This window comes from Aulonocara sp. 'chitande type north' Nkhata Bay, linkage group LG11, assembly GCF_057382095.1.
Source record: "Aulonocara sp. 'chitande type north' Nkhata Bay isolate Kocher_YH1m ecotype deep benthic linkage group LG11, A_spYH_male_GT1.1, whole genome shotgun sequence".
Taxonomy (NCBI): domain Eukaryota; kingdom Metazoa; phylum Chordata; class Actinopteri; order Cichliformes; family Cichlidae; genus Aulonocara; species Aulonocara sp. 'chitande type north' Nkhata Bay.
The window spans coordinates 34,907,444-34,931,411 of record NC_141354.1 but is presented as its reverse complement, the minus strand read 5'-3'; the positions used below and the strand labels follow the sequence as shown (position 1 = coordinate 34,931,411).

The 23,968-nt window shown below is 44.0% G+C and overlaps 1 protein-coding gene and 11 non-coding genes across 12 annotated transcripts; 5 read left to right on the top strand and 7 right to left on the bottom strand.

Annotated features, from left to right (window-relative positions):
• Positions 1 to 2,221: 2,221 nt before the first annotated feature.
• trnav-aac (transfer RNA valine (anticodon AAC)) lies at positions 2,222 to 2,294 on the bottom strand. Its single transcript has one exon. It is a non-coding gene; the product is annotated as a tRNA-Val (tRNA).
• Positions 2,295 to 2,876: 582 nt separating this feature from the next.
• Positions 2,877 to 2,948, bottom strand: trnad-guc (transfer RNA aspartic acid (anticodon GUC)). The gene has a single exon. It is a non-coding gene; the product is annotated as a tRNA-Asp (tRNA).
• A 151-nt stretch (positions 2,949 to 3,099) lies between these two features.
• Positions 3,100 to 3,171, top strand: trnaq-uug (transfer RNA glutamine (anticodon UUG)). Its single transcript has one exon. It is a non-coding gene; the product is annotated as a tRNA-Gln (tRNA).
• A 1,100-nt stretch (positions 3,172 to 4,271) lies between these two features.
• trnav-aac (transfer RNA valine (anticodon AAC)) lies at positions 4,272 to 4,344 on the bottom strand. Its single transcript has one exon. It is a non-coding gene; the product is annotated as a tRNA-Val (tRNA).
• An 805-nt stretch (positions 4,345 to 5,149) lies between these two features.
• trnaq-uug (transfer RNA glutamine (anticodon UUG)) lies at positions 5,150 to 5,221 on the top strand. Its single transcript has one exon. It is a non-coding gene; the product is annotated as a tRNA-Gln (tRNA).
• A 462-nt stretch (positions 5,222 to 5,683) lies between these two features.
• On the bottom strand, positions 5,684 to 5,756 carry trnav-cac (transfer RNA valine (anticodon CAC)). The gene has a single exon. It is a non-coding gene; the product is annotated as a tRNA-Val (tRNA).
• Positions 5,757 to 6,341: 585 nt separating this feature from the next.
• trnav-aac (transfer RNA valine (anticodon AAC)) lies at positions 6,342 to 6,414 on the bottom strand. Its single transcript has one exon. It is a non-coding gene; the product is annotated as a tRNA-Val (tRNA).
• Positions 6,415 to 7,219: 805 nt separating this feature from the next.
• Positions 7,220 to 7,291, top strand: trnaq-uug (transfer RNA glutamine (anticodon UUG)). Its single transcript has one exon. It is a non-coding gene; the product is annotated as a tRNA-Gln (tRNA).
• Positions 7,292 to 7,753: 462 nt separating this feature from the next.
• On the bottom strand, positions 7,754 to 7,826 carry trnav-cac (transfer RNA valine (anticodon CAC)). Its single transcript has one exon. It is a non-coding gene; the product is annotated as a tRNA-Val (tRNA).
• A 585-nt stretch (positions 7,827 to 8,411) lies between these two features.
• Positions 8,412 to 8,484, bottom strand: trnav-aac (transfer RNA valine (anticodon AAC)). Its single transcript has one exon. It is a non-coding gene; the product is annotated as a tRNA-Val (tRNA).
• Positions 8,485 to 9,289: 805 nt separating this feature from the next.
• On the top strand, positions 9,290 to 9,361 carry trnaq-uug (transfer RNA glutamine (anticodon UUG)). The gene has a single exon. It is a non-coding gene; the product is annotated as a tRNA-Gln (tRNA).
• Positions 9,362 to 14,490: 5,129 nt separating this feature from the next.
• On the top strand, positions 14,491 to 17,358 carry LOC147319609 (uncharacterized). The gene is made up of 5 exons (XM_086310076.1): positions 14,491 to 14,666; positions 15,844 to 16,248; positions 16,559 to 16,900; positions 17,032 to 17,120; positions 17,260 to 17,358. Exons 1-5 carry the CDS (start codon positions 14,630 to 14,632, stop codon positions 17,356 to 17,358), a joined length of 972 nt encoding a protein of 323 aa, XP_086166202.1. The 5' UTR covers positions 14,491 to 14,629.
• The last annotated feature ends 6,610 nt before the right edge of the window (positions 17,359 to 23,968 follow it).

The following is a 23,968-nucleotide window of genomic DNA, read 5'->3' as shown; positions in this document are numbered from 1 at the left end:
CCTTTGTCCTCCTGTTTCCCCTCCCTCTCCCCTCCAGAGAGGAGTTAAACAGTCTGATGGCGTGTGGGACAAAGGAGTTTTTAAGTCTGTTAGTTCTTGTCTTTGGGAGAAGCAACCTGTCACTGAACAGACTCTTCTGGTTGTTAATGGCCGTGTGCAGAGGATGCCTGGCATTGTCCATAATGTCCATCAGTTTCTTTAATGTCCTTTTCTCTGCCACTGTCACCAGAGTGTCCAGCTTCATGCCGACCACAGAGCTAGCCCTCCTGATCAGTTTCTCCAGCCTGGATGAGTCCTTCTTTGCTGTGCTGCTCCCCCAGCACACCACAGCATAGAAAAGTACTCCAGCAACCACCGACTGGTAAAACATCCTCAGGAGCTTCCTGCAGATGTTAAAAGACCTCAGCCTCCTGAGGAAGTACAGTCGGCTTTGGGCTTTTTTATACAGGTGCTCTGTGTTGCATGACCAGTCCAGTTTATTGTCCACCCACAGCCCGAGGTACTTGTACTTGTTGACCACCTCCACCTCCTCCCCCTCTATCTGAACCGGCAGTGGACCTGCTCTAGACCTCCCGAAGTCCACAACCAGTTCCTTAGTCTTTGAGGTGTTGAGTTGCAGGTGGTTTGTGTGACTCCATGCGACAAAGTTCCTCACCAGACTTCTGTACTCCTCTTCCTGATCATCCCAGATACACCCCATGATGGCTGTGTCGTCTGCAAACTTCTGAATGTGGCATAATTCAGAGTTGTAGCAGAAGTCAGAGGTGTACAGGGTGAAGAGAAGAGGGGACAGCACAGTTCCCTGTGGTGCTCCTGTGCTGCTGACCACTGTGTCAGACGTGATGTCCTTCAGCCTGACGTACTGTGGTCTGTCGGTGAGGTAGTCGGAGATCCAAGCCACCAGGCAGGGGTCCACCTCCATCCTGTTCAGTTTTTCTTGAAGCATACAGGGCCGGATGGTATTAAAGGCACTGGAAAAGTCAAGAAACAGGATCCTGACCGTGCCTTTTCCCCCATCCAGGTGTGAGTGGGCTCTGTGTAGGAGGTACAGGATGGCATCCTCCACTCCGACACCCGCCTTGTATGCAAACTGTAGTGGGTCCTGGGCATGTTGTACCTGTGGTCGGAGGAGGTTGAGGAAGAGCCGCTCTAGAGTCTTCATAAGATGTGACGTCAGTGCCACCGGTCGGAAGTCATTCAGCTCATTGGGCCGGTTCTTTTTGGGGACCGGGACGATGCAGGATGTCTTCCATAGGGCGGGCACTCTCCCCAGTCGCAGACTGAGGTTGAAGACTCGTTGTAGCGGCTCCCCAAGTTCAGCAGCACACGCCTTTAGCATCCTAGGACACACCTTGTCTGGGCCTGCTGCCTTTCTGGGGCGAAGCTTCCTCAGTTGTCTCCTGACCTGATCCACTGTGACACTGGGAGATGTTTGGGAGGAGGGGAGGGGGGGAGATGTCTTGCTGCTGAGAGAGGGATTGGAGGAGGGGGGTGTCATGGTGTCAGGAAGGGGGGGAAGCGAGGGAGGTAGGAGAGTGGGGATTGGACTCTGTAGTGAAGGTGAGGGTGGGGGGGTTGTGGGCTGGTCAAACCTGTTGAAGAAGTTGTTGAGTTCGTTTGCCTTCTCCACAGTGCTTTTCTTGGTGTTGTGGCCTGTGATGGTTTTGTGTCTCAATCAGTAATCTGGCCAATCTGACAAATCTGATGGCAGGTTACTATCATGCCCTTGAACAGAAGGAACCATGGAGAAGAGACAGACACTCGCTAGCAAGGAATCTGTACTATAGTCTCGATGTTAGTCTCACTTAAAAACTTTTGACATTTAGGAGTTCTCTGAAGCAAGCGCAGCTCGACATATGCTGCCCTAAGAAGCCCAGAACTGTTATCTAAAGAGGCCATGCGGTTGATCACGTTGTGCATTGGCTGAAAATAGGCCCAAGTCCTGGGCAGGCCAGCTAGAGACACTCATTTCCAAGAGCTTAGTCTGTGCCTGCATCTTCAGTAAATATGGTGACTGGAGACATGTTGGTTTGTGTGAAATTTCCTGAAATTTGGGCTATAGACAACTTTTTACAACATGAGCATCCAAAGGTTACAAGCGTCAGAGCCCTGTACAAGATTTGAGTACTTTCACTCCTCTTTGTGCCAAACAGCAGTACAACCCCATAAGATAAAGCAATGCCTGCAGGCAGACACCTTTGTATCGGGAAACAAAGACGCATGTTTCCGCCTGGTTTCGGACCAGGGACCTTTCGCGTGTTAGGCGAACGTGATAACCACTACACTACGGAAACGGAGCGTGCATGCCCTCTCGTCATTAGAGGGGCAATTCGATGCCTTCTTAAATTTGAGGACTTTTATGACAGATCATGTAGGACTAGTGAGAAGCGGGGAACTCCCATTTGTGTCATTTTTCAAGCATTCCCCCATTTATGGTTATATTGACAATCCAAATTGTGATCTCGAGATAGCATCTCTTCAAATGGGAGCTGATCTTCTTGTTGACAAGCTCTTTGATGTTCTTTGTCAGGCTAGCACACAACCTACAGAAGACAAACACACGAGACTTATTTGTTAATAGGGACGCAAGTAAAGCAGAGAAAACGCTGGACAAGCAGAGTTCTCTTGGACAAGCTTCTCTTCTCATGGGAGCTCTTGCCTAGAAGACATTTTTGACTTATGAGTGCACAGGTGGAATTGATGTTTTTTCAAACCCATTATAGGACTAGATTGTTAGATCGACTAGGATCTGGTGGAGAAATTCCACAGGGTCTTTTTGAATGATGGACTCTGTGCAAAAAAAATGCACGTAGCGTGCGATTAACGGGTGTGTGGTCATTCCAGGTAAAAGGAAGAGCAGAGAAGGAGACTGCTCACTCCCCGTCGGGGAATCGAACCCCGGTCTTCCGCGTGACAGGCGGAGATACTGTCCACTATACTAACGAGGACCTGCAACCCTCTGTCGGCGTCATGTCAAAGTGGGATTCGCAGCAGGTATGACACGCAAACTCTCGTCGGCCATGTAAAAAACCCCATCACTTTACCAGGAACTACAGTTTTATGGGTGTTTGACAGAGAACTTTTTTCTGCTTTCAGCAGGGTTCCATGGTGTAACGGTTAGCACTCTGGACTTTGAATCCAGTGATCTGAGTTCAAGTCTCAGTGGAGCCTCATTTGGCTTTCTAGCCCTTTGCTCCGCATTAGCACAAGCTAGCATGAGAGTTTAATGACTTAAAGAACAAGTTAGTGGCCCAGTCAATTCCACTCCTCTTCTGTTGGCTGATCCCATCTGCGCGTGGTCTTCATGCCGCACCAAACCTCGCTCATGCTCTTGTACTGCACTTTCCACTTCAGCGTCCTGCTGTATCTTTCATTGGCCACCGTCACTCAAGGCAACAATTCCCCTTGTACTCTTCTCACTTCTAACTCTGTTGCCACCACTGAAGGCTCTGAGCTTCTGGTTGACAAGCTTTTTGATGTCCTTTGCTTGGCTAGCACACAACCTATAGAAGACAAAACTAGGAGTCTTATTTCTCAATAGGGACGCAAGTAAAACAGAGAAAATGCTGGACAAGCAGAGTTGTCTAAACAGTGAACATCAATTCCCTTGTGACCAAAGAAGCAAAACACCCATGTTTCCGCCCAGGGACCTTTCGCGTGTGAGGCGAATGTGATAACCACTACACTACGGAAACGGTGAGCGATGGCTTGCTTGGCTTTGGAATGTGTCTCAATCAGTAATCTGGCCAATCTGATGGCAGGTTACTATCATGCCCTTGAACAGAAGGAACCATGGAGAAGAGACAGACGCTCGCTAGCAAGGAATCTGAACTATAGTCTCGATGTTAGGCTCACTTAAAAACTTTTGACATTTAGGAGTTCTCTGAAGCAAGCGCAGCTCGACATATGCTGCCCTAAGAAGCCCAGAACTGTTATCTAAAGAGGCCATGCGGTTGATCACGTTGTGCATTGGCTGAAAATAGGCCCAAGTCCTGGGCAGGCCAGCTAGAGACACTCATTTCCAAGAGCTTAGTCTGTGCCTGCATCTTCAGTAAATATGGTGACTGGAGACATGTTGGTTTGTGTGAAATTTCCTGAAATTTGGGCTATAGACAACTTTTTACAACATGAGCATCCAAAGGTTACAAGCGTCAGAGCCCTGTACAAGATTTGAGTACTTTCACTCCTCTTTGTGCCAAACAGCAGTACAACCCCATAAGATAAAGCAATGCCTGCAGGCAGACACTTTTGTATCGGGAAACAAAGAAGCATGTTTCCGCCTGGTTTCGGACCAGGGACCTTTCGCGTGTTAGGCGAACGTGATAACCACTACACTACGGAAACGGAGCGTGCATGCCCTCTCGTCATTAGAGGGGCAATTCGATGCCTTCTTAAATTTGAGGACTTTTATGACAGATCATGTAGGACTAGTGAGAAGCGGGGAACTCCCATTTGTGTCATTTTTCAAGCATTCCCCCATTTATGGTTATATTGACAATCCAAATTGTGATCTCGAGATAGCATCTCTTCAAATGGGAGCTGATCTTCTTGTTGACAAGCTCTTTGATGTTCTTTGTCAGGCTAGCACACAACCTACAGAAGACAAATACACGAGACTTATTTGTTAATAGGGACGCAAGTAAAGCAGAGAAAACGCTGGACAAGCAGAGTTCTCTTGGACAAGCTTCTCTTCTCATGGGAGCTCTTGCCTAGAAGACATTTTTGACTTATGAGTGCACAGGTGGAATTGATGTTTTTTCAAACCCATTATAGGACTAGATTGTTAGATCGACTAGGATGTGGTGGAGAAATTCCACAGGGTCTTTTTGAATGATGGACTCTTTGCAAAAAAAATGCACGTAGCGTGCGATTAACGGGTGTGTGGTCATTCCAGGTAAAAGGAAGAGCAGAGAAGGAGACTGCTCACTCCCCGTCGGGGAATCTAACCCCGGTCTTCCGCGTGACAGGCGGAGATACTGTCCACTATACTATCGAGGACCTGCAAGCCTCTGTCGGCGTCATGTCAAGGTGGGATTCGCAGCAGGTATGACACGCAAACTCTCGTCGGCCATGTAAAAAACCCCATCACTTTACCAGGAACTACAGTTTTATGGGTGTTTGACAGAGAACTTTTTTCTGCTTTCAGCAGGGTTCCATGGTGTAACGGTTAGCACTCTGGACTTTGAATCCAGTGATCTGAGTTCAAGTCTCAGTGGAACCTCATTTGGCTTTCTAGCCCTTTGCTCCGCATTAGCACAAGCTAGCATGAGAGTTTAATGACTTAAAGAACAAGTTAGTGGCCCAGTCAATTCCACTCCTCTTCTGTTGGCTGATCTCATCTGCGCGTGGTCTTCATGCCGCACCAAACCTCGCTCATGCTCTTGTACTGCACTTTCCACTTCAGCGTCCTGCTGTATCTTTCATTGGCCACCGTGACTCAAGGGAACAATTCCCCTTGTACTCTTCTCACTTCTAACTCTGTTGCCACCACTGAAGGCTCTGAGCTTCTGGTTGACAAGCTTTTTGATGTCCTTTGCTTGGCTAGCACACAACCTATAGAAGACAAAACTAGGAGTCTTATTTCTCAATAGGGACGCAAGTAAAACAGAGAAAATGCTGGACAAGCAGAGTTGTCTAAACAGTGAACATCAATTCCCTTGTGACCAAAGAAGCAAAACACCCATGTTTCCGCCCGGTTTCGGACCGGGGACCTTTCGCGTGTGAGGCGAATGTGATAACCACTACACTACGGAAACGGTGAGCGATGGCTTGCTTGGCTTTGGAATGTGTCTCAATCAGTAATCTGGCCAATCTGACAAATCTGATGGCAGGTTACTATCATGCCCTTGAACAGAAGGAACCATGGAGAAGAGACAGACGCTCGCTAGCAAGGAATCTGAACTATAGTCTCGATGTTAGGCTCACTTAAAAACTTTTGACATTTAGGAGTTCTCTGAAGCAAGCGCAGCTCGACATATGCTGCCCTAAGAAGCCCAGAACTGTTATCTAAAGAGGCCATGCGGTTGATCACGTTGTGCATTGGCTGAAAATAGGCCCAAGTCCTGGGCAGGCCAGCTAGAGACACTCATTTCCAAGAGCTTAGTCTGTGCCTGCATCTTCAGTAAATATGGTGACTGGAGACATGTTGGTTTGTGTGAAATTTCCTGAAATTTGGGCTATAGACAACTTTTTACAACATGAGCATCCAAAGGTTACAAGCGTCAGAGCCCTGTACAAGATTTGAGTACTTTCACTCCTCTTTGTGCCAAACAGCAGTACAACCCCATAAGATAAAGCAATGCCTGCAGGCAGACACTTTTGTATCGGGAAACAAAGAAGCATGTTTCCGCCTGGTTTCGGACCAGGGACCTTTCGCGTGTTAGGCGAACGTGATAACCACTACACTACGGAAACGGAGCGTGCATGCCCTCTCGTCATTAGAGGGGCAATTCGATGCCTTCTTAAATTTGAGGACTTTTATGACAGATCATGTAGGACTAGTGAGAAGCGGGGAACTCCCATTTGTGTCATTTTTCAAGCATTCCCCCATTTATGGTTATATTGACAATCCAAATTGTGATCTCGAGATAGCATCTCTTCAAATGGGAGCTGATCTTCTTGTTGACAAGCTCTTTGATGTTCTTTGTCAGGCTAGCACACAACCTACAGAAGACAAATACACGAGACTTATTTGTTAATAGGGACGCAAGTAAAGCAGAGAAAACGCTGGACAAGCAGAGTTCTCTTGGACAAGCTTCTCTTCTCATGGGAGCTCTTGCCTAGAAGACATTTTTGACTTATGAGTGCACAGGTGGAATTGATGTTTTTTCAAACCCATTATAGGACTAGATTGTTAGATCGACTAGGATGTGGTGGAGAAATTCCACAGGGTCTTTTTGAATGATGGACTCTTTGCAAAAAAAATGCACGTAGCGTGCGATTAACGGGTGTGTGGTCATTCCAGGTAAAAGGAAGAGCAGAGAAGGAGACTGCTCACTCCCCGTCGGGGAATCTAACCCCGGTCTTCCGCGTGACAGGCGGAGATACTGTCCACTATACTATCGAGGACCTGCAAGCCTCTGTCGGCGTCATGTCAAGGTGGGATTCGCAGCAGGTATGACACGCAAACTCTCGTCGGCCATGTAAAAAACCCCATCACTTTACCAGGAACTACAGTTTTATGGGTGTTTGACAGAGAACTTTTTTCTGCTTTCAGCAGGGTTCCATGGTGTAACGGTTAGCACTCTGGACTTTGAATCCAGTGATCTGAGTTCAAGTCTCAGTGGAACCTCATTTGGCTTTCTAGCCCTTTGCTCCGCATTAGCACAAGCTAGCATGAGAGTTTAATGACTTAAAGAACAAGTTAGTGGCCCAGTCAATTCCACTCCTCTTCTGTTGGCTGATCTCATCTGCGCGTGGTCTTCATGCCGCACCAAACCTCGCTCATGCTCTTGTACTGCACTTTCCACTTCAGCGTCCTGCTGTATCTTTCATTGGCCACCGTGACTCAAGGGAACAATTCCCCTTGTACTCTTCTCACTTCTAACTCTGTTGCCACCACTGAAGGCTCTGAGCTTCTGGTTGACAAGCTTTTTGATGTCCTTTGCTTGGCTAGCACACAACCTATAGAAGACAAAACTAGGAGTCTTATTTCTCAATAGGGACGCAAGTAAAACAGAGAAAATGCTGGACAAGCAGAGTTGTCTAAACAGTGAACATCAATTCCCTTGTGACCAAAGAAGCAAAACACCCATGTTTCCGCCCGGTTTCGGACCGGGGACCTTTCGCGTGTGAGGCGAATGTGATAACCACTACACTACGGAAACGGTGAGCGATGGCTTGCTTGGCTTTGGAATGTGTCTCAATCAGTAATCTGGCCAATCTGACAAATCTGATGGCAGGTTACTATCATGCCCTTGAACAGAAGGAACCATGGAGAAGAGACAGACGCTCGCTAGCAAGGAATCTGAACTATAGTCTCGATGTTAGGCTCACTTAAAAACTTTTGACATTTAGGAGTTCTCTGAAGCAAGCGCAGCTCGACATATGCTGCCCTAAGAAGCCCAGAACTGTTATCTAAAGAGGCCATGCGGTTGATCACGTTGTGCATTGGCTGAAAATAGGCCCAAGTCCTGGGCAGGCCAGCTAGAGACACTCATTTCCAAGAGCTTAGTCTGTGCCTGCAACTTCAGTAAATATGGTGACTGGAGACATGTTGGTTTGTGTGAAATTTCCTGAAATTTGGGCTATAGACAACTTTTTACAACATGAGCATCCAAAGGTTACAAGCGTCAGAGCCCTGTACAAGATTTGAGTACTTTCACTCCTCTTTGTGCCAAACAGCAGTACAACCCCACAAGATAAAGCAATGCCTGCAGGCAGACACTTTTGTATCGGGAAACAAAGAAGCATGTTTCCGCCTGGTTTCGGACCAGGGACCTTTCGCGTGTTAGGCGAACGTGATAACCACTACACTACGGAAACGGAGCGTGCATGCCCTCTCGTCATTAGAGGGGCAATTCGATGCCTTCTTAAATTTGAGGACTTTTATGACAGATCATGTAGGACTAGTGAGAAGCGGGGAACTCCCATTTGTGTCATTTTTCAAGCATTCCCCCATTTATGGTTATATTGACAATCCAAATTGTGATCTCGAGATAGCATCTCTTCAAATGGGAGCTGATCTTCTTGTTGACAAGCTTTTTGATGTTCTTTGTCAGGCTAGCACACAACCTACAGAAGACAAATACACGAGACTTATTTGTTAATAGGGACGCAAGTAAAGCAGAGAAAACGCTGGACAAGCAGAGTTCTCTTGGACAAGCTTCTCTTCTCATGGGAGCTCTTCCCTAGAAGACATTTTTGACTTATGAGTGCACAGGTGGAATTGATGTTTTTTCAAACCCATTATAGGACTAGATTGTTAGATCGACTAGGATGTGGTGGAGAAATTCCACAGGGTCTTTTTGAATGATGGACTCTGTGCAAAAAAAATGCACGTAGCGTGCGATTAACGGGTGTGTGGTCATTCCAGGTAAAAGGAAGAGCAGAGAAGGAGACTGCTCACTCCCCATCGGGGAATCGAACCCCGGTCTTCCGCGTGACAGGCGGAGATACTGTCCACTATACTATCGAGGACCTGCAAACCTCTGTCGGCGTCATGTCAAGGTGGGATTCGCAGCAGGTATGACACGCAAACTCTCGTCAGCCATGTAAAAAACCCCATCACTTTACCAGGAACTACAGTTTTATGGGTGTTTGACAGAGAACTTTTTTCTGCTTTCAGCAGGGTTCCATGGTGTAACGGTTAGCACTCTGGACTTTGAATCCAGTGATCTGAGTTCAAGTCTCAGTGGAGCCTCATTTGGCTTTCTAGCCCTTTGCTCCGCATTAGCACAAGCTAGCATGAGAGTTTAATGACTTAAAGAACAAGTTAGTGGCCCAGTCAATTCCACTCCTCTTCTGTTGGCTGATCCCATCTGCGCGTGGTCTTCATGCCGCACCAAACCTCGCTCATGCTCTTGTACTGCACTTTCCACTTCAGCGTCCTGCTGTATCTTTCATTGGCCACCGTGACTCAAGGCAACAATTCCCCTTGTACTCTTCTCACTTCTAACTCTGTTGCCACCACTGAAGGCTCTGAGCTTCTGGTTGACAAGCTTTTTGATGTCCTTTGCTTGGCTAGCTAGAGAATCCCACAAAAGACATGTAAACTGGTTGGTCAAACTCCTAGGCACCCGCAAACATCCTCGAGAGAATAAAGAGCTGGACCATTGTCTCACAACCAGGACGAAAATCCCATTGTTCCTCCTTTTTCTGAGGTTCAACTAATGGACGGATTCTCCTTTCCAGCATGCTGGCATAGAGTTTCCCAGGGAGGCTGAGGAGTGTCATCCTCCTATAGCTGGAACACATCCTCCGGTCCCACTTCTTATAGATGGAAACCATCTATAAGGAACCATCTATAAGAAGATGCCAATCCAGATTTACTGCCCCTGATCTCAACATTGTAGAGGCATGTCAATCAAGACAGCCCTAGAAAATCCAGACCCTTCAGGAACTCAGGGTTAACCTCATCCACCCCAGGGGCCATATCTCAGAGAAACTCACCCCCAGAGCTAGACATGGCGTTTCTGAACTCCTCCAACTACCAAGTTGTTTCTTCAGCCACTACCTGAGCTGCATTCCGCTTGGCATGTCAGTACGTACTAGCTGCCTCTGAAGTCCCACAGGAAAACCAAGCCTGATAGCACTTCTTCAGCCTGGTGGCTCCATTCACCTTTGCTGTCCACCATTTGGTTTGGGGGTTCATTTGGACTCAATGTCTCCAGTCTCCCTCGGAATGCTACTGAAGCTCTGTGAGTTGAAGATCTCGCTGATCAGGGTCTCTGCTAGGTGTTCCTAGCACACCCTCACTATACATTTAGGTATGCCAGGTTTGTCCAACATGCTCCCCAGCCACCTGATCCAACTCACCACCAGGTGGTGATCAGTTGACCTTTCCCAGGCCTGGCTCCAGAGTGGGGCCCGAATAACATTATCTCAGGCAAGGTTAAATGTTCCCTTGATCTTCTACTCATAGGAGTCTTTTGACCATTCCCAACTAAACTACAACTTCACCAAATGCATATTTAAACATCACCTTGATAAATATTATACAGTGGAACCCCGACTTATGAAATTAATTTGTTGCTGAGGGTCTTTTGTAAGTCGAAAATTTTCGTAAGTCGAAGCACCCATCGCGCGTTTTGAGTGAGGCGATGCTGAATGATAGGCTATAGGCTAAATGCTAACTAGAACAACAATATTTGTTCAAGTGGAACAGCGAAGCGCAATCACGAAGGCCAAGGAGTTGTCACATAATTCGGAAGGCATTGTGGGCATTGTAGGCTCAGCCAATCAGAGCCAGCGGATTTGATTACACGGGCATTTTGCCGTAACGCGGGCAGAAATATTGCAGTTCAGTGCCTTTGTAACTTGAATTTTTCATTAAATTGGGTATTTCTAAGTCGGGGTTCCACTGTATTTGGACTTATTTTATTCATATTACACATTTAATCCTTGCAGAATTGTAGAATTTGCAAAATCATTTTTACAAAAAAATTTACAAATTTACATGAAACAAAATATTTTTCAGATTTCGATTTATTCTGAAATGTTTTGTTTTTGTGTAGTTTACAAATAAAATAAAACTGTGTTGAGCATGAAAGTGAATGTAAAGTCTAATGAGCTATATCAGTTATTAAATTTGATCGGTTCTTTATTATAGATAATATGTGCTGATAAATCCCGTGTAAAACATGTGAGGGAACTACTGTAATAGACCCTGTAAATAAGATGTAAATAAAGAGGATATAAAAAAAAAAATCGCAAATCAAGGACACTTTCCTGGCACAACTACACATCATTTACATTTACAGTTTGTCATGGCACTCTTCTTGTGAAACAGTCAAATGCAGTGGCAGCAGAAACACTGGATCGTTTAGGGGGGAAAAAAACAAACAAACAGATGATGCTTTAGTTCACAACAGCCTTTTCTTCAAATTTAACAATGAATACAAATGAGAAACAGGTTTTATGTATTGCTTAATAAATTAATTCTTTTTTTATTATGACAACTTACTGGAATCATATTAGATTAATCTAATCATCCTGTGTGATTAGAAAGAGGACCATTAGGGGATCCATTGGCCCTCTTGGGGGGACTCTCCCATAGGGCTTAAATCTGGGACTCCCCACCATTTGACCTTAGAACTGAAGAAGTTTCTCAGATGAGAGGTGAAACGTCTTCAAGCAACTTAAAGAACTCAGACGCTTTTCTTTCCAAGCTCCTTAGACTGTTTAAGTTGTTATACCATTTGTTTATTAGCAGGTTTTAAAATATTTTTCAGCTTCACTATCTCTAATACAATTATGTAAAATGAAACCTCAAAACTTAAATAATTATTTAGTTAACTTTTTGGTGATCTAACTTCATTGTCATTGCTTCTGTTGTTACAGGATGGGCTCAAAATTTTCCCCATGGTATTCAAAATGGTATTGAATATTTTCCCACCATGGGGTTTGAAATTCTAGTATTGTGACAATCCTATTTCCTACCACGCAGTGATTGAAGCTCTCCAACATCTTGCTGCACTTGGTAAATGATCCAAGTCTGCGCATCTACTTCTTACACAGTATCACTTTTGGTCTTCCAGTCAAGTATGTCACAGTGACTTATTGGATGTGTGTTACCACCCCTAGAGGACTTGTCTTATTATTTACATATGAAAATAAGGTCCAAGACTAACCATTTAAAGGGTGGTAAATTCATTGCCTGTATTCATATGTGGAGCATTCAGAACTCAACCTTAAAACAGTTTTGACCAAACTTGTAAGTATATCTTTATATTTCCAGAATTTGAGTGTTTCAAAACATTTAGATTTTGTTATTGTGCCTTTTTTTTTTGCCTAAATTATAGATAGAACAATATGCACTTATTCTATTGCATATATTATATGTTAATAAATGAACAGTGGTTGTCTCTTTTTAGTTATATATTGACTAATAATAAACAGATAAAAAAGAAAGATCATTTCGTCAAACTCCCGAAAATACAAAAATAACGGCTGTTAGGGTGAATAAATCTGGGGTCTGGACTGTCTTGAAGACATGATTTGGGAATTCTAATTTCCAAATTTTCACTATTTTCTGTTATTTCTATTGAAAAAAAACCCTCATCCATACAATACAAACTTACACTGATCAGTCACAACATTAAAACTAATGAAAGGTTGCATGATTAAGACTGATCTTGCTCTGGGGACACCTCAGGCCCTCCAAGGTTTGGAGGCCTATCTCCACCCACCACCACTTCCCCTGCCGGTGGCGGACTCCCTCAGGTGTCGGTGTGTTGGTGGTTCTTTGTGTCTGGGGGTGGGCGTCCGGGTACACACCGGCTCACTCCTTGGCGGCCGCTTGTCGGGGCCTGGGGCCTGGGGCTCGCTCGGGCCCCTTTGGAGGTGGGGTGCCCCCGGCCTCTCGGCCTAGGGCTCGGTCACTCAGGCGCAGCTGGGGGCCGGCGGAGCTCACGGGCGCGTCACTGCAACTCCCCCTGACTTCTGCTCCGTGGCTGCTGGGCGAGCCCTCATCTGGGACTCTCCTCAGCTCTTACTGGGACAGTGGCGCGGCTGCCCCTCTGTTGGTCTTCCATGGTCTCTTGTGTTCTGGGGGCCTCTGGATGTCTGGAGTTTTGATCTCCTCCATACCCGCTTCACACCCTGGAGGACGGGGCTGTGGCCCCCCCACACTCCCTAGCAGATCATTACATGGAGAAACCTTTGGAATGCAAGCATGCTGATCCACACAGGTATGCACACATGGGTATTCACAGACGCGGACTAAAGCTTTCTTGGCTGCTGCCTCAAAGCACACTGTGCGCTGTCTATCTTGCGTGCTGCACAATATCGTTTATTACTTAGTAAATACTGATATCTATGACTAGCTAGTTTATTGTGATGGTGCTTTGTTTTCTCTATTATTATGTTGCTCTTTGTTGTTTGCTGTCTCCTCTGTTTGTTTTTGTTTGTTTGTTTGTTTGTTTGTTTTTTTTCTCCATACAGGTGACCCAGGAGTTTTTTTTTTTTTTTTGTCTCTCTTCCCCCCCCTTCTCACCGTCTCTTCTCCCCTTTGGTTTTCTTTCTTTCTCTCCCCCTCTCTCTCTCATTCATTCCCCCTGTCCTATTTATTAAAAAAAAAAAAAAAAAAAAAAAAAAAAAAAGACAAAGGATGAACTGAAGCTCTGCCATCACGTAATGTCGCATACTGCTGTTTCTGATGTCATTTAGGAAAAAAAAAAAAAAAAAAAAAAAAAAAAAGACTGATCTTGCTCTCTGTGTAGAAAATTGGTGTGGCAGCTACTTCAACCATTATCCCTGCCACACCAATTTTCTACACAGAGAGCAAGATCAGTCTTAATCATGCAACCTTTCATTAGTTTTAATGTTGTGACTGATCAGTGTAAGTTTGCATTGTATTGATGAGGGGTTTTTTTTTTCCAAAAACCCCCCCCAAAAACCTGTCTGTGAGGCTAAGGCAGACGTGTAAGACGTGTAAGGCGTGGGGGCCAGAAGCTCCAATCCAGCCTAACTGACATCTTTCAAAAATGTGACAGAAGGTTTAAATTTTGGACTCTTTAACGTAATCGACATAATGAAGTAATAGATAAACAATTAAATGACAGGAAAGTTTCTATTTTTTTCCACAAGCTACTATAGAAATTCTGTTCTTTTTCTTTTGTCTAGAGTAAAATAAGTAAATAAATTATTTGTCTGGGCAATAAGACTGTTAGAACAACTTTTACTGTAATTTTTAAACATTTATTTCTTACTATTTAAGTAAGTAATGTAGTGTGTTCTCATATTATGTTCTTTTTTATATATTCCCGAAGAAAACTTTTAAAGTCATTATTTTCTGACTTTATTCTCATTCTCAAAAGCATGCTATGTCATTCTTTTGTGGATTAACACATCAGAGAAAACCGGGAACAGATATAATGAAAAGTGGCTTTAAAGTTGTTGGGTTTTTTTGTTTGTTTTTTGTTTTTATTTGTGTTGACCTATATTCCTCCTCTCTCCAGTGAAATCAGAAATGGGTTGTTTCCCAAAACTGACTCTCCTTCTCTTTGGTAAGATCCCCATATTTGCATAATGGAAATGTGTGATTTGAATTGTAAAGTTGAAAAAGAAGCCTTAGCAGGACATTTTCCATTACCTCAAAAACAGTGTGTCAAAAAAATCTTATGTTTCATTTTATTAAAACTTTGAGGAAGTGCAAGAGGCATTGAATGAACCCCTACAAATGATCTCTATTCCTCAAAATTTAATATACAAATCTAAAGCTATAATTTTGACTCTGCATAACATAAGCTACTCCCATGCAGACACTGCCTCAACTTTCACTCATAAGTTTTCATGAACAAGAACTTTACGTCTCTCTTCTAGTATTTTATGAGCATCTGCTCTCCTCCATGTGTCTGTTTCAATGGAGACCAGCAGAGCACACATAACCACGAGTTGAGTAACATTACTTTTATGGGGAACTTACATTAAATTTAAAATGTGACTTAAGTTATTCAGCTACCAACAGAGAAAAGTGGCTTGTTGAAGTGCTTTCATGCAACTAAAAATAAAAACTATTTTCAATTTAGCTTGCACGTCAATTAAGCCCATATGGGGGAAACATTGTCTCTTTTTATAGTCCTTGTCACTACCCTTGCTTCAGCATTTTGGATCAGCTGAAGGTTATGAAGAGATATTGTGTAAATGCAAGAAAGCATTCCAATATATGCTTATATACACAGAAGGACATATACTGGTGAAAAACGATTTCATGATTCCTCACAGTGTTACAGTGTTGGCCATTGTTATTTGAACTGGAATCCATAAAAGAGACCAAAATCAAGTCTGCAGGAGCAACTCAGTGCTGAGTTGCTAAATTCTAAAACTGAATGTTAGCTTTCTGACTAAATAGGAAAATATGCCATGGTTGAAATAAACCTGAATTATTGTTTCATCTTCAAGAAATCCAGCAGTTATGACCCCAGCAACAAAGTAAAATATGCTAGGATATGGCAATTCAATGGCAAATATTGAATTCAATATTGATCTTATAATATTTGGGCATTACTGCAACATTACTGGCCTCCTTGTTTTTATATTAGTAGACTGGTACCCCTGTGTAGCCTGTAAATGTAGTTACAAAGATCGCACTAAGGGCTCTTTAATGTTTGTTTATCCTTTTCTTGTGTGTATTATACAAATAATTAACTTAATACTACTTATACTATCTATTACCAATGTTAGGGTTTAGTCTCTGCTCTTGCTCAAAGTTCCCTCCTCGTAAGTACTACTACGTTGACAAAAAAATGAGCTGGAACGACGCTCAACAATACTGCAGAGAGAAGTACACAGACCTGGCCACCTTCGAAAACATGGATGATATAAGCAGGCTAAATTCAACTTTTTCCTACGACTGGGCATGGATTGGACTGCAGGATGATCCCAAGTCCTGGAAGAATACGCTAGGCAATGACACCAACTCCTGGAGATGGGCAGTAACTGGTGAAACGAGCAAAACTGTTTACAACAACTGGTACTATACCAATCCAGATAATTATGATGGAAATGAAACTTGTGTAATAATGGGTCTTGAAGGAAAGTGGTACGATAAAAACTGTGGCGCAAGCACAAGTTTCGTTTGCTACAATGGTAAGAAAATATTTTCATTCATGGGTTTCTGACCTCACTAATGACTTAACCTGCATTTTTTACTAGTAGATTTCACAGAAAACATCACTGAAGATTTGTTGTATAAAATATAAGAAAACCCCTAACTCAAAAAGTTTGAGTAGTGATTTGAAAACATTAAATTGATTATCCAAATTTTTTACTCTTTCATTTACAATGTTAACTATTTGATATCCATAATAAATTCAGAATCATCTGTCATCTGCCGTGATTACTTGAATGCTTAAACACTTTCTTTCCCGCTTACTGGCTTATTTTCTATCTGCTGCAGTTACACAGCAAAACAAGAAAAATTACATGTACATCTCTATTACAAAAACATGGCCCTCTGCTCGAGAATACTGCATAAAACTCAGCATGGACTTGGCAGTGATCGAAAACAGTGAAGAGAACGCTGAGGTCAGTTCATTAAAACCAAACAATGATGCCATTTGGATCGGTCTGTACAGAGTGCCATGGACCTGGTCTGACAAGAGTCAGAGCTCCTTGGAAAACTGGAAAAGTTCCAAACCAGACAATTATCTAGGTAACCAGCATTGTGTGGTGGAGAATAACCTCCACAAGTGGGATGACGACATATGTACAATAAAATATGTTTTCATTTGCCATCAAGGTAAATGTTCAATAACACACACAAAACAAATAAACAAACAAACAAAAAAACATACCCTGACTAACAACAACTCCTGTTTCTCAGTTTGTCAAAACTTACTTTTATTTTTTGGTTACATGTTTCCTGCTAAGTGGCAAAGTTGAGGACGACAGTGAAGACTAAGTTTTTGACTGATGTTGACTTAACTGACTCTGCAATTAATGTCCAGATACTCCAACAGGTAAAAGTTTTGTTTTTGCTTCTGGAAAATTTTAAAGTAAAGCAAACAAACTACAAAGAAAAAGCAATGGATAAATATACTGACAGACAGCTTCAATAAAATGATGAAACCACCTACTTATCTTTCTATTCTGTCACAGCTAGGAGCCAAGCTAACAAATCAAGGATTGACTGATTTCAAACTGCAGTGGAAGATTCAACCCAAGAAACAAGAGAATGAGGAAAACAGAGAAACTTAGAGGAACTAGGTGTGTTTTGGATCACTGCTCAGCTTTGTAACCCAAGTGTGCTTAAGATTCAGGACAGAAATTGATGGCCAGATATTCTCCTTCAGGATTTTTGAAATTTTTAGACAAATTTTTTTTTTTCCAATTTTAAAATACAAAAAGTCATTCAGATACCAAAGGAGAAACTTTTAACTCATTAGTCCAAATGATATTTAAGGTTTTGGGGATTAACATTTTTTGTAGCAAATGTGGTGTATTGTGAGTAGTGAGTAGTGGTTCTCTCCTTGGGACATATTGGGACAATGCACTTTTGGAGTAATTTCGGTAGGCCAGCCATGCCTGGGAAGTTTCACCACTGTTCAGTTTTCTCCATTTGTGGATAATCAAGTTCATTTAAAAACAGTCCTTTGAACCTTGATAGCGGGATGTACATTGTCTAAAATTAAAAATTAATTGTGTAAAATATTTAAGTGTGGGAAATATGCAAAAAACCAAGGAATGCCAAAAGGGGAAAATTAGTTTTTCATGGCACTGTATATGAAACATATGCCTTAAACTTTGCCATATTATCAAAGAGATGATGATATGTTGCTGTTATTTAATATTGTCCCCTTTATTAATGTATTATATAAATTAAAAGAAATAGTTGACAGTAAACACAAAAAGGTTATTATATTCAGCCATGTTCATTGTTTTTTGTTTTTTTGTTTTTTGTTTTGTTTTGCCTGTCCCATTTGGTTCTTTAGCCATCAGAATTGTTGTCTGAAGACCAACAAAGACTTATTTTGCCAAATGGATCATCGTGGCATTGCCGTATTGGTCCATTTGATCGACCTTTGTTTTTATTATTTATTTTATTTTATTTTCAGTTGTTACAGACGGGACAGACATGAGTGAGGGATAGGAAAGGGAGAAAGAAAGAGGAAGGAAAAGAAAAACAGAAGGGGAGAGGGACAGCGAGAAAGGGGGGGAGAAAAAAAAATCTCCTGGATCACCTGTTGAGAGAAAAAGAATAGAAAACAAGCAAAAAAAACCCAAAGCAACATGCTAAACACAACACCATCGCATTAATCTAGCTAAGTGTAAACAGCAGTAAATACTAAATATTCAATGTTGTTGTGCAGTACGCAGGACAGACAGCGCACAATGTGCTTTGAAGTAGCAGCCAAGAAAGGTGTAATTTAGGTCTATGAACAGTGAACACCCGTGTGCACACCTATGTGGATCAACACGCTTGTATTCAAATGGTTTCCACATGTAATGGTCTGCAAGAGGATGTAGAGAGCCATAGCCCCGTCCCCCAGGGCATGAAGCAGGCATGGAGGAGATCCAGGCCCCAGACATCCAGAGGCCCCAGAGTGCGAGAACCCAAGGAGGACCACCGGAGGGGCATCCGTGCCACCCTCATGGGAAGGGCTGAGGATCCCCAGACAAGGTGTCACCCAGTAGCCACCGAGCAGAAGCTAGAGGGGGCTGCACCGGCGTGCCCGCCGGCTCTGCCGGCAGCCAGCTGTGCCAGAGTGAACCGGGCCGGAGGCCCGAGGGCCCCCCGCACCCCGGAGGAGGCCTGACTGAGCAACAGGCGCCAGGCCCCGCCAGGTAGCCACCGGGAGTGAGCTCGTACATACCTGAGCGCCCAGCCCCGGACACCAAGAACCACCAATGCACCGACCCCTGAGGGCATCAGTCACCGGCAGGGAGTGTGGTGAGGGGAGATAGGCCTTGGAGGGCCTGGGAGTTCCCAGAGAGGTGGAGTCTAAGACCTGACCTGACATATAGACACAGACAAACAGGCACACACAGACACAAACATGCATTCCCACCCTCATGCACACATATACAAACACTCAGCACTCACCCAACGTAAGGATTGACATAAATGGACATGTACACACAATCACACTCCCCAAACATACTCTATACCCCGGGTCCAGGTACCCTCGCCCCCAGAGGGGGAAACAGAACCCAGACCCAAGAGATGTTACCCTTCCCCTCGGGGTGGAGGCAAGCAGACCGTCCCAGGCTCCGCAGCAGCAGGGAGGCCAATCGGACAGCCAACATCTCCTCCCAGCCCCCCCGCCCCGATGGCTAGCAGAGAACGGGGGTGTGTGAAGACCCCATACCTCCCTCCTCCCGCTCATGTGTAGTGTTGCTGCGTGTTGTTCTAAAGTGCATTTAAAACAAGGGAGAGCATGGTGCTGCTGCCAGAGAGCAGCAGGTGTTAGCACGGCCCCTCCCGAGAACCCTCAATGTCTACATGGATTTAAAATTGAGAGGTGGGCACCAGCGCCAGAGGTAGGTTTGAGTACACAGACCGTCCACTGGACGCCGTTAACGTGCCCACCCTCAAGGCCCTATATATATATGTGTGTGTTATGAGAGTGTAAGTAATGTGGATGTCTAAGTTGTGAGATAAAATTGAGGCACAGGTGGCCAGAAGGGGACAGAGGGGGGGGGGGATGTCTCCCCTGCACCCTGGTGACACACCCGCAGCCCAAGGCCCTACCTGTGTGGGTGAGTGTGGTGGAGGAGGGAGGTAGCCAGGGATGGGGAGGAAAAGGAGGGAGGGGAGCCATGTTCATTGTTGATGTTTGAGGAATTTGTATCGTTGCAATAAAATTGTTTTAAAATTGTGGGGCTGAATTTACTATTTGAATGCCAGTAAATAGTCTGTAGGTAATCGGTCTGGTAAACTAATCACTATGATGACAAATAACACTATAACATGAAGTAATGCTTGTCGAGTAACTTGGGGTAAAGAGACCCCTGGCTGAATTGCAGCTTTCCAAGCTTCTTGCTGCTTCTCCCAATATTAAGAAGGTTTGGGGTCTCTCTGTACTCCTGAAGGATTGAATATTCAATGCACCCTGCTTCCCTGTTAGATCCTTTCCATTAGCACAGACACAGAGATAAGGACATCTGTGGCCAAAGTGTACTCATACTCTTACCAAAGATAAGAACAAAATCAGAGTAGGTTAATTACATAGTATAACTGATGTGATTTCATTATTCTTTTGTGATTATTCTTGTTTTTAATTCTGCTTTTGCTTTGTCCTGCCAAATTGCTTGAATACATTTTTCAAAAATTTTCAATGACTTTTTAGCCCTTTGTGAAACAGTAAAAGAAAAAAAAGTATTATTACCAACACCACAAAACAACAACAAAAAAACAAAAAAACAAAACAACCCAACCTTCCATCATGGCTGTAGAAACTCACTGATCTACTTCTATACTCACCTCCTCCGTATACTTCCATTCCTTAAGAATGGCTTCTTGATACTGACAACCACACTTCCCTGAAAACCATTTTTATGAGATTTCAGTGAATGGTCAGTGGATCAACTGAAGGGCCAGATGCATCTCTCAGGTCCTATTTCAGGTCTTAACTGCATTTTCCCCCACTTCTTAAGAACATATATTTCAGATACTGTTCATCTCTCATTGACAGTATCAAGTCCTGCCGTTCTTTTGTTCTCCACTTCTCCAGTTTTCAGATGTTAACTTTAAGTGTAAATATTTTAATTGACTGTTCTTTGATGTTTTAACTTACAAAAGTTCTCAGCAACAGCCGAGTCAAAGTTAATTCTTATTATTGCTTTTGTCATGGTCCTGAGTCTGTGGACTCATTGGTTTTGGTTTTGATTATTATCTTGTGTTTTAGATTCATTCTTGTTGGGAATTTCTTGCTCTCAGGTTTTGTTTCTGTTTTGTATTTCGAGCTCCTTTTGTTCTGTGTCTCTGTGCCTGCCCTGGTCCCACATCTTTGTGTTCCCTCCCTGTTGACATATCTTGTGTTAAGTTTGTGTCTGTGCATACCTGTTGTTTTCCTATTTTACTTTGAAGCTACCTTGTCAAATGTCAGTGTGTTCAGTTTACGTTTCCCCTGTCTCATCAGCTCTGATTTCTCCCAGCTGTGTTGCTCTCCTGTATCCCATTCCCTGATTGCTCCTGTGAGTATATAAGCCCTGTGTTTTCTCCTGCCTGTTACTGGTCTGTGTTATCGCCCTGTGTTTCCACTGCATGTAGGTTTCAGGTTAGTTTTCTCAGTTTAGGTTTCTCTTTAGCCTGTTCACCTCAAAAAATAAAGCTCACTCTCTAAACACAAAGCACAGACCCACCGAAACATCAGAATCAGTGAGCTGTCTGTGCCGTCGGGTGAGAAAGACGACATATAGCTGTTTGGTGGTTGCTGAAATTTTGTGAGGTTTAACCTGAGATTCTGGCATTTCAGGCAAAATAAATTAAATGCCCACCACAATACGAGAGCTCAGGTGATTCTTGGGTCTAGTGGGCTACTATAGCAGTTTCTGCCAGAATTTGTCGACAGTAGTGGCTCCTATAAGTCATTTGTGCAGTACAAATGCAGTGTCAACATGTATTTAACTGTGCCAAGTCTCTCCTTTGCAGTGCCCCTATACTGGCTCCAGGTTTCAGCAAGGCCTTCAACGTGTAGCAGTACTGCTACACGATGGAGCAGATGGCATCAGTCACCAAGTTGCCTACTTCTCAGCTAAGTTCAAGCCTCACCAACTTAACTACTCCACCATTGAGAAAGAAACGTTAACCATTTTGATGTTTACGTAAGATCCACCGCAACTCCTGTTATGGTGTATACCGACCATAACCCTTTGGTATTTCTGGAGTGCATATACAACCACAACCAGAGATTGATAAGATGGGCTTTGCTTGTTCAAGAATACAATCCAGACATCAGACATAAGAGAGGTCAGACTCAGAATGGGTTTATTGCCAAATGTTGAACAGGTTTACAACATTAGGAAATTGCTGTGGTACTTAGTGCAAAATATACTGTCAGATGACGCTTAAATAAACATAAAAATTAAAATTAAAAGTGCTAAGTAGATAGATTTATACATGAGTGCAGGTGGTGATCAGTGCCAAACATGGAATGATGCTTTGAACACAGTGTAGGGTCATGTGTTAGTGGTGGGAACAGTCATACGGTTATTGTTCATGTGTCCGACAGCAGAGGGGAAGAAACTGTTCTTATGGCGAGAGGTTCTGGTGCGAATGGACCGGAGCCTCCTGCCTGAGGGGAGCAGGTCAAACAGACTGGGTCCACAGAGAACCAGGCGCTCAAATGACTTCATGACCACAGATGTCAGAGCCACAGGTCTGTAGTCATTTAGTCCAGTGATCCTTGGTTTCTTGGGGACAGGGATTATGATAGAGGACTTGAAGCAGGCAGGCACATGACATGCCTGCAGTGAGGAGTTGAAAATGCCAGAAAACACTGGGGCCAGCTCATTTGCACAGTGTCTGAGGGTGGCAGGAGACACACCATCTGGTCCAGGAGCTTTTCGAGCATTCAGACTCTTAAACTGCTTCCTCACATCTGCTTCATGAATATGAAGAGTTGTGGTGGGAGGAGGTGGTGTGAAATCCTCCTTGGTGTGGGGTGTGGAGGGGGGTGTTGTAGGTGAAGTGTTTGATGGTGGTGATGGCTCTATGGAGGGGGGAGAGGTGGAGGAATGAGTGTCCAAAGTGTCTCTATTGTTGGGGCCGTTGGAGGTGTGAAGGCTGCTTGATGGCTCATCAAAACGGCAGTAAAAGTCGTTAAGGGTGTTGGCTAAGAGCAAGTCAGTGGGGGGTTTTAGGATTGTAGTTGGTGATATTCCCAAAACTTTTCCACACAGAGGCCGAGTCATTCTCTGAGATCTGCTGCTGCATCTTCTCAGAGTGCTGATGTTTAGCAATGTCCACTTCTTTAGTGAACCTGTACTTGGCCTCTCTGTAGCAGTCTCTGTCTCCACTTCTGAACTCTTTTGTCTTTTCCAGCCACAGCTTTTTGAGCTTAGGAGTAAACCAGGGTTTGTCATTGTTATAACTCACCCTGGTGCATGATGGCACAATGCTGTCCTCACAGAAGTGGATATAGTGACAGTGTCCATAAACTCATCCAAGCTGTTAGAAGCAACCTTCAGGGGTCGACCGTGGCTTAGGGGGTTGGGAACTGGAAGGTCGCTGGTTTGATCCCCGGGCTCTCTGTCCTGGTCGTTGTGTCCTTGGGCAAGACACTTTACCCTACCGCCTACTGGTGCTGGCCAGTAGGTCCATGGCAGCCTCGCTTCTGTCAGTCTGCCCCAGGGCAGCTGTGGCTACAACTGTAGCTTGCCTCCACCAGTGTGTGAATGTGAGAGTGAATGAATAGTGGCATTGTAAAGCGCTTTGGGTGCCTTGAAAAGCGCTATATAAATCCAATCCATTATTATTCATTGTGTCCCAGTCTATAGACTCCAAACACGTGCGAAGCTCCTCCACAGCCTCGTTGCTCCACAGTTTTTTAGTCCTCACGACAGGTTTGGAGAGCTTCAGCCTCTGTCTGTATGCGGGGATCAGGTGGATCATGACGTGGTCAGAAAGTCCGAGTGAAGCGCGGGGCACCGCGCAATAGGCCCTGCTGATCGTGCTGTAACAGTGGTCCAATGTCCTCTCCTCTCTGGTCGGGCATTTAATATACTGCTTGTATTTGGGAAGCTCTTGGCTCAGATTGGCTTTTTTAATAATAATAATGGATTGGATTTATATAGCGCTTTTCAAGGCACCCAAAGCGCTTTACAATACCACTATTCATTCACTCTCACATTCATACACTGGTGG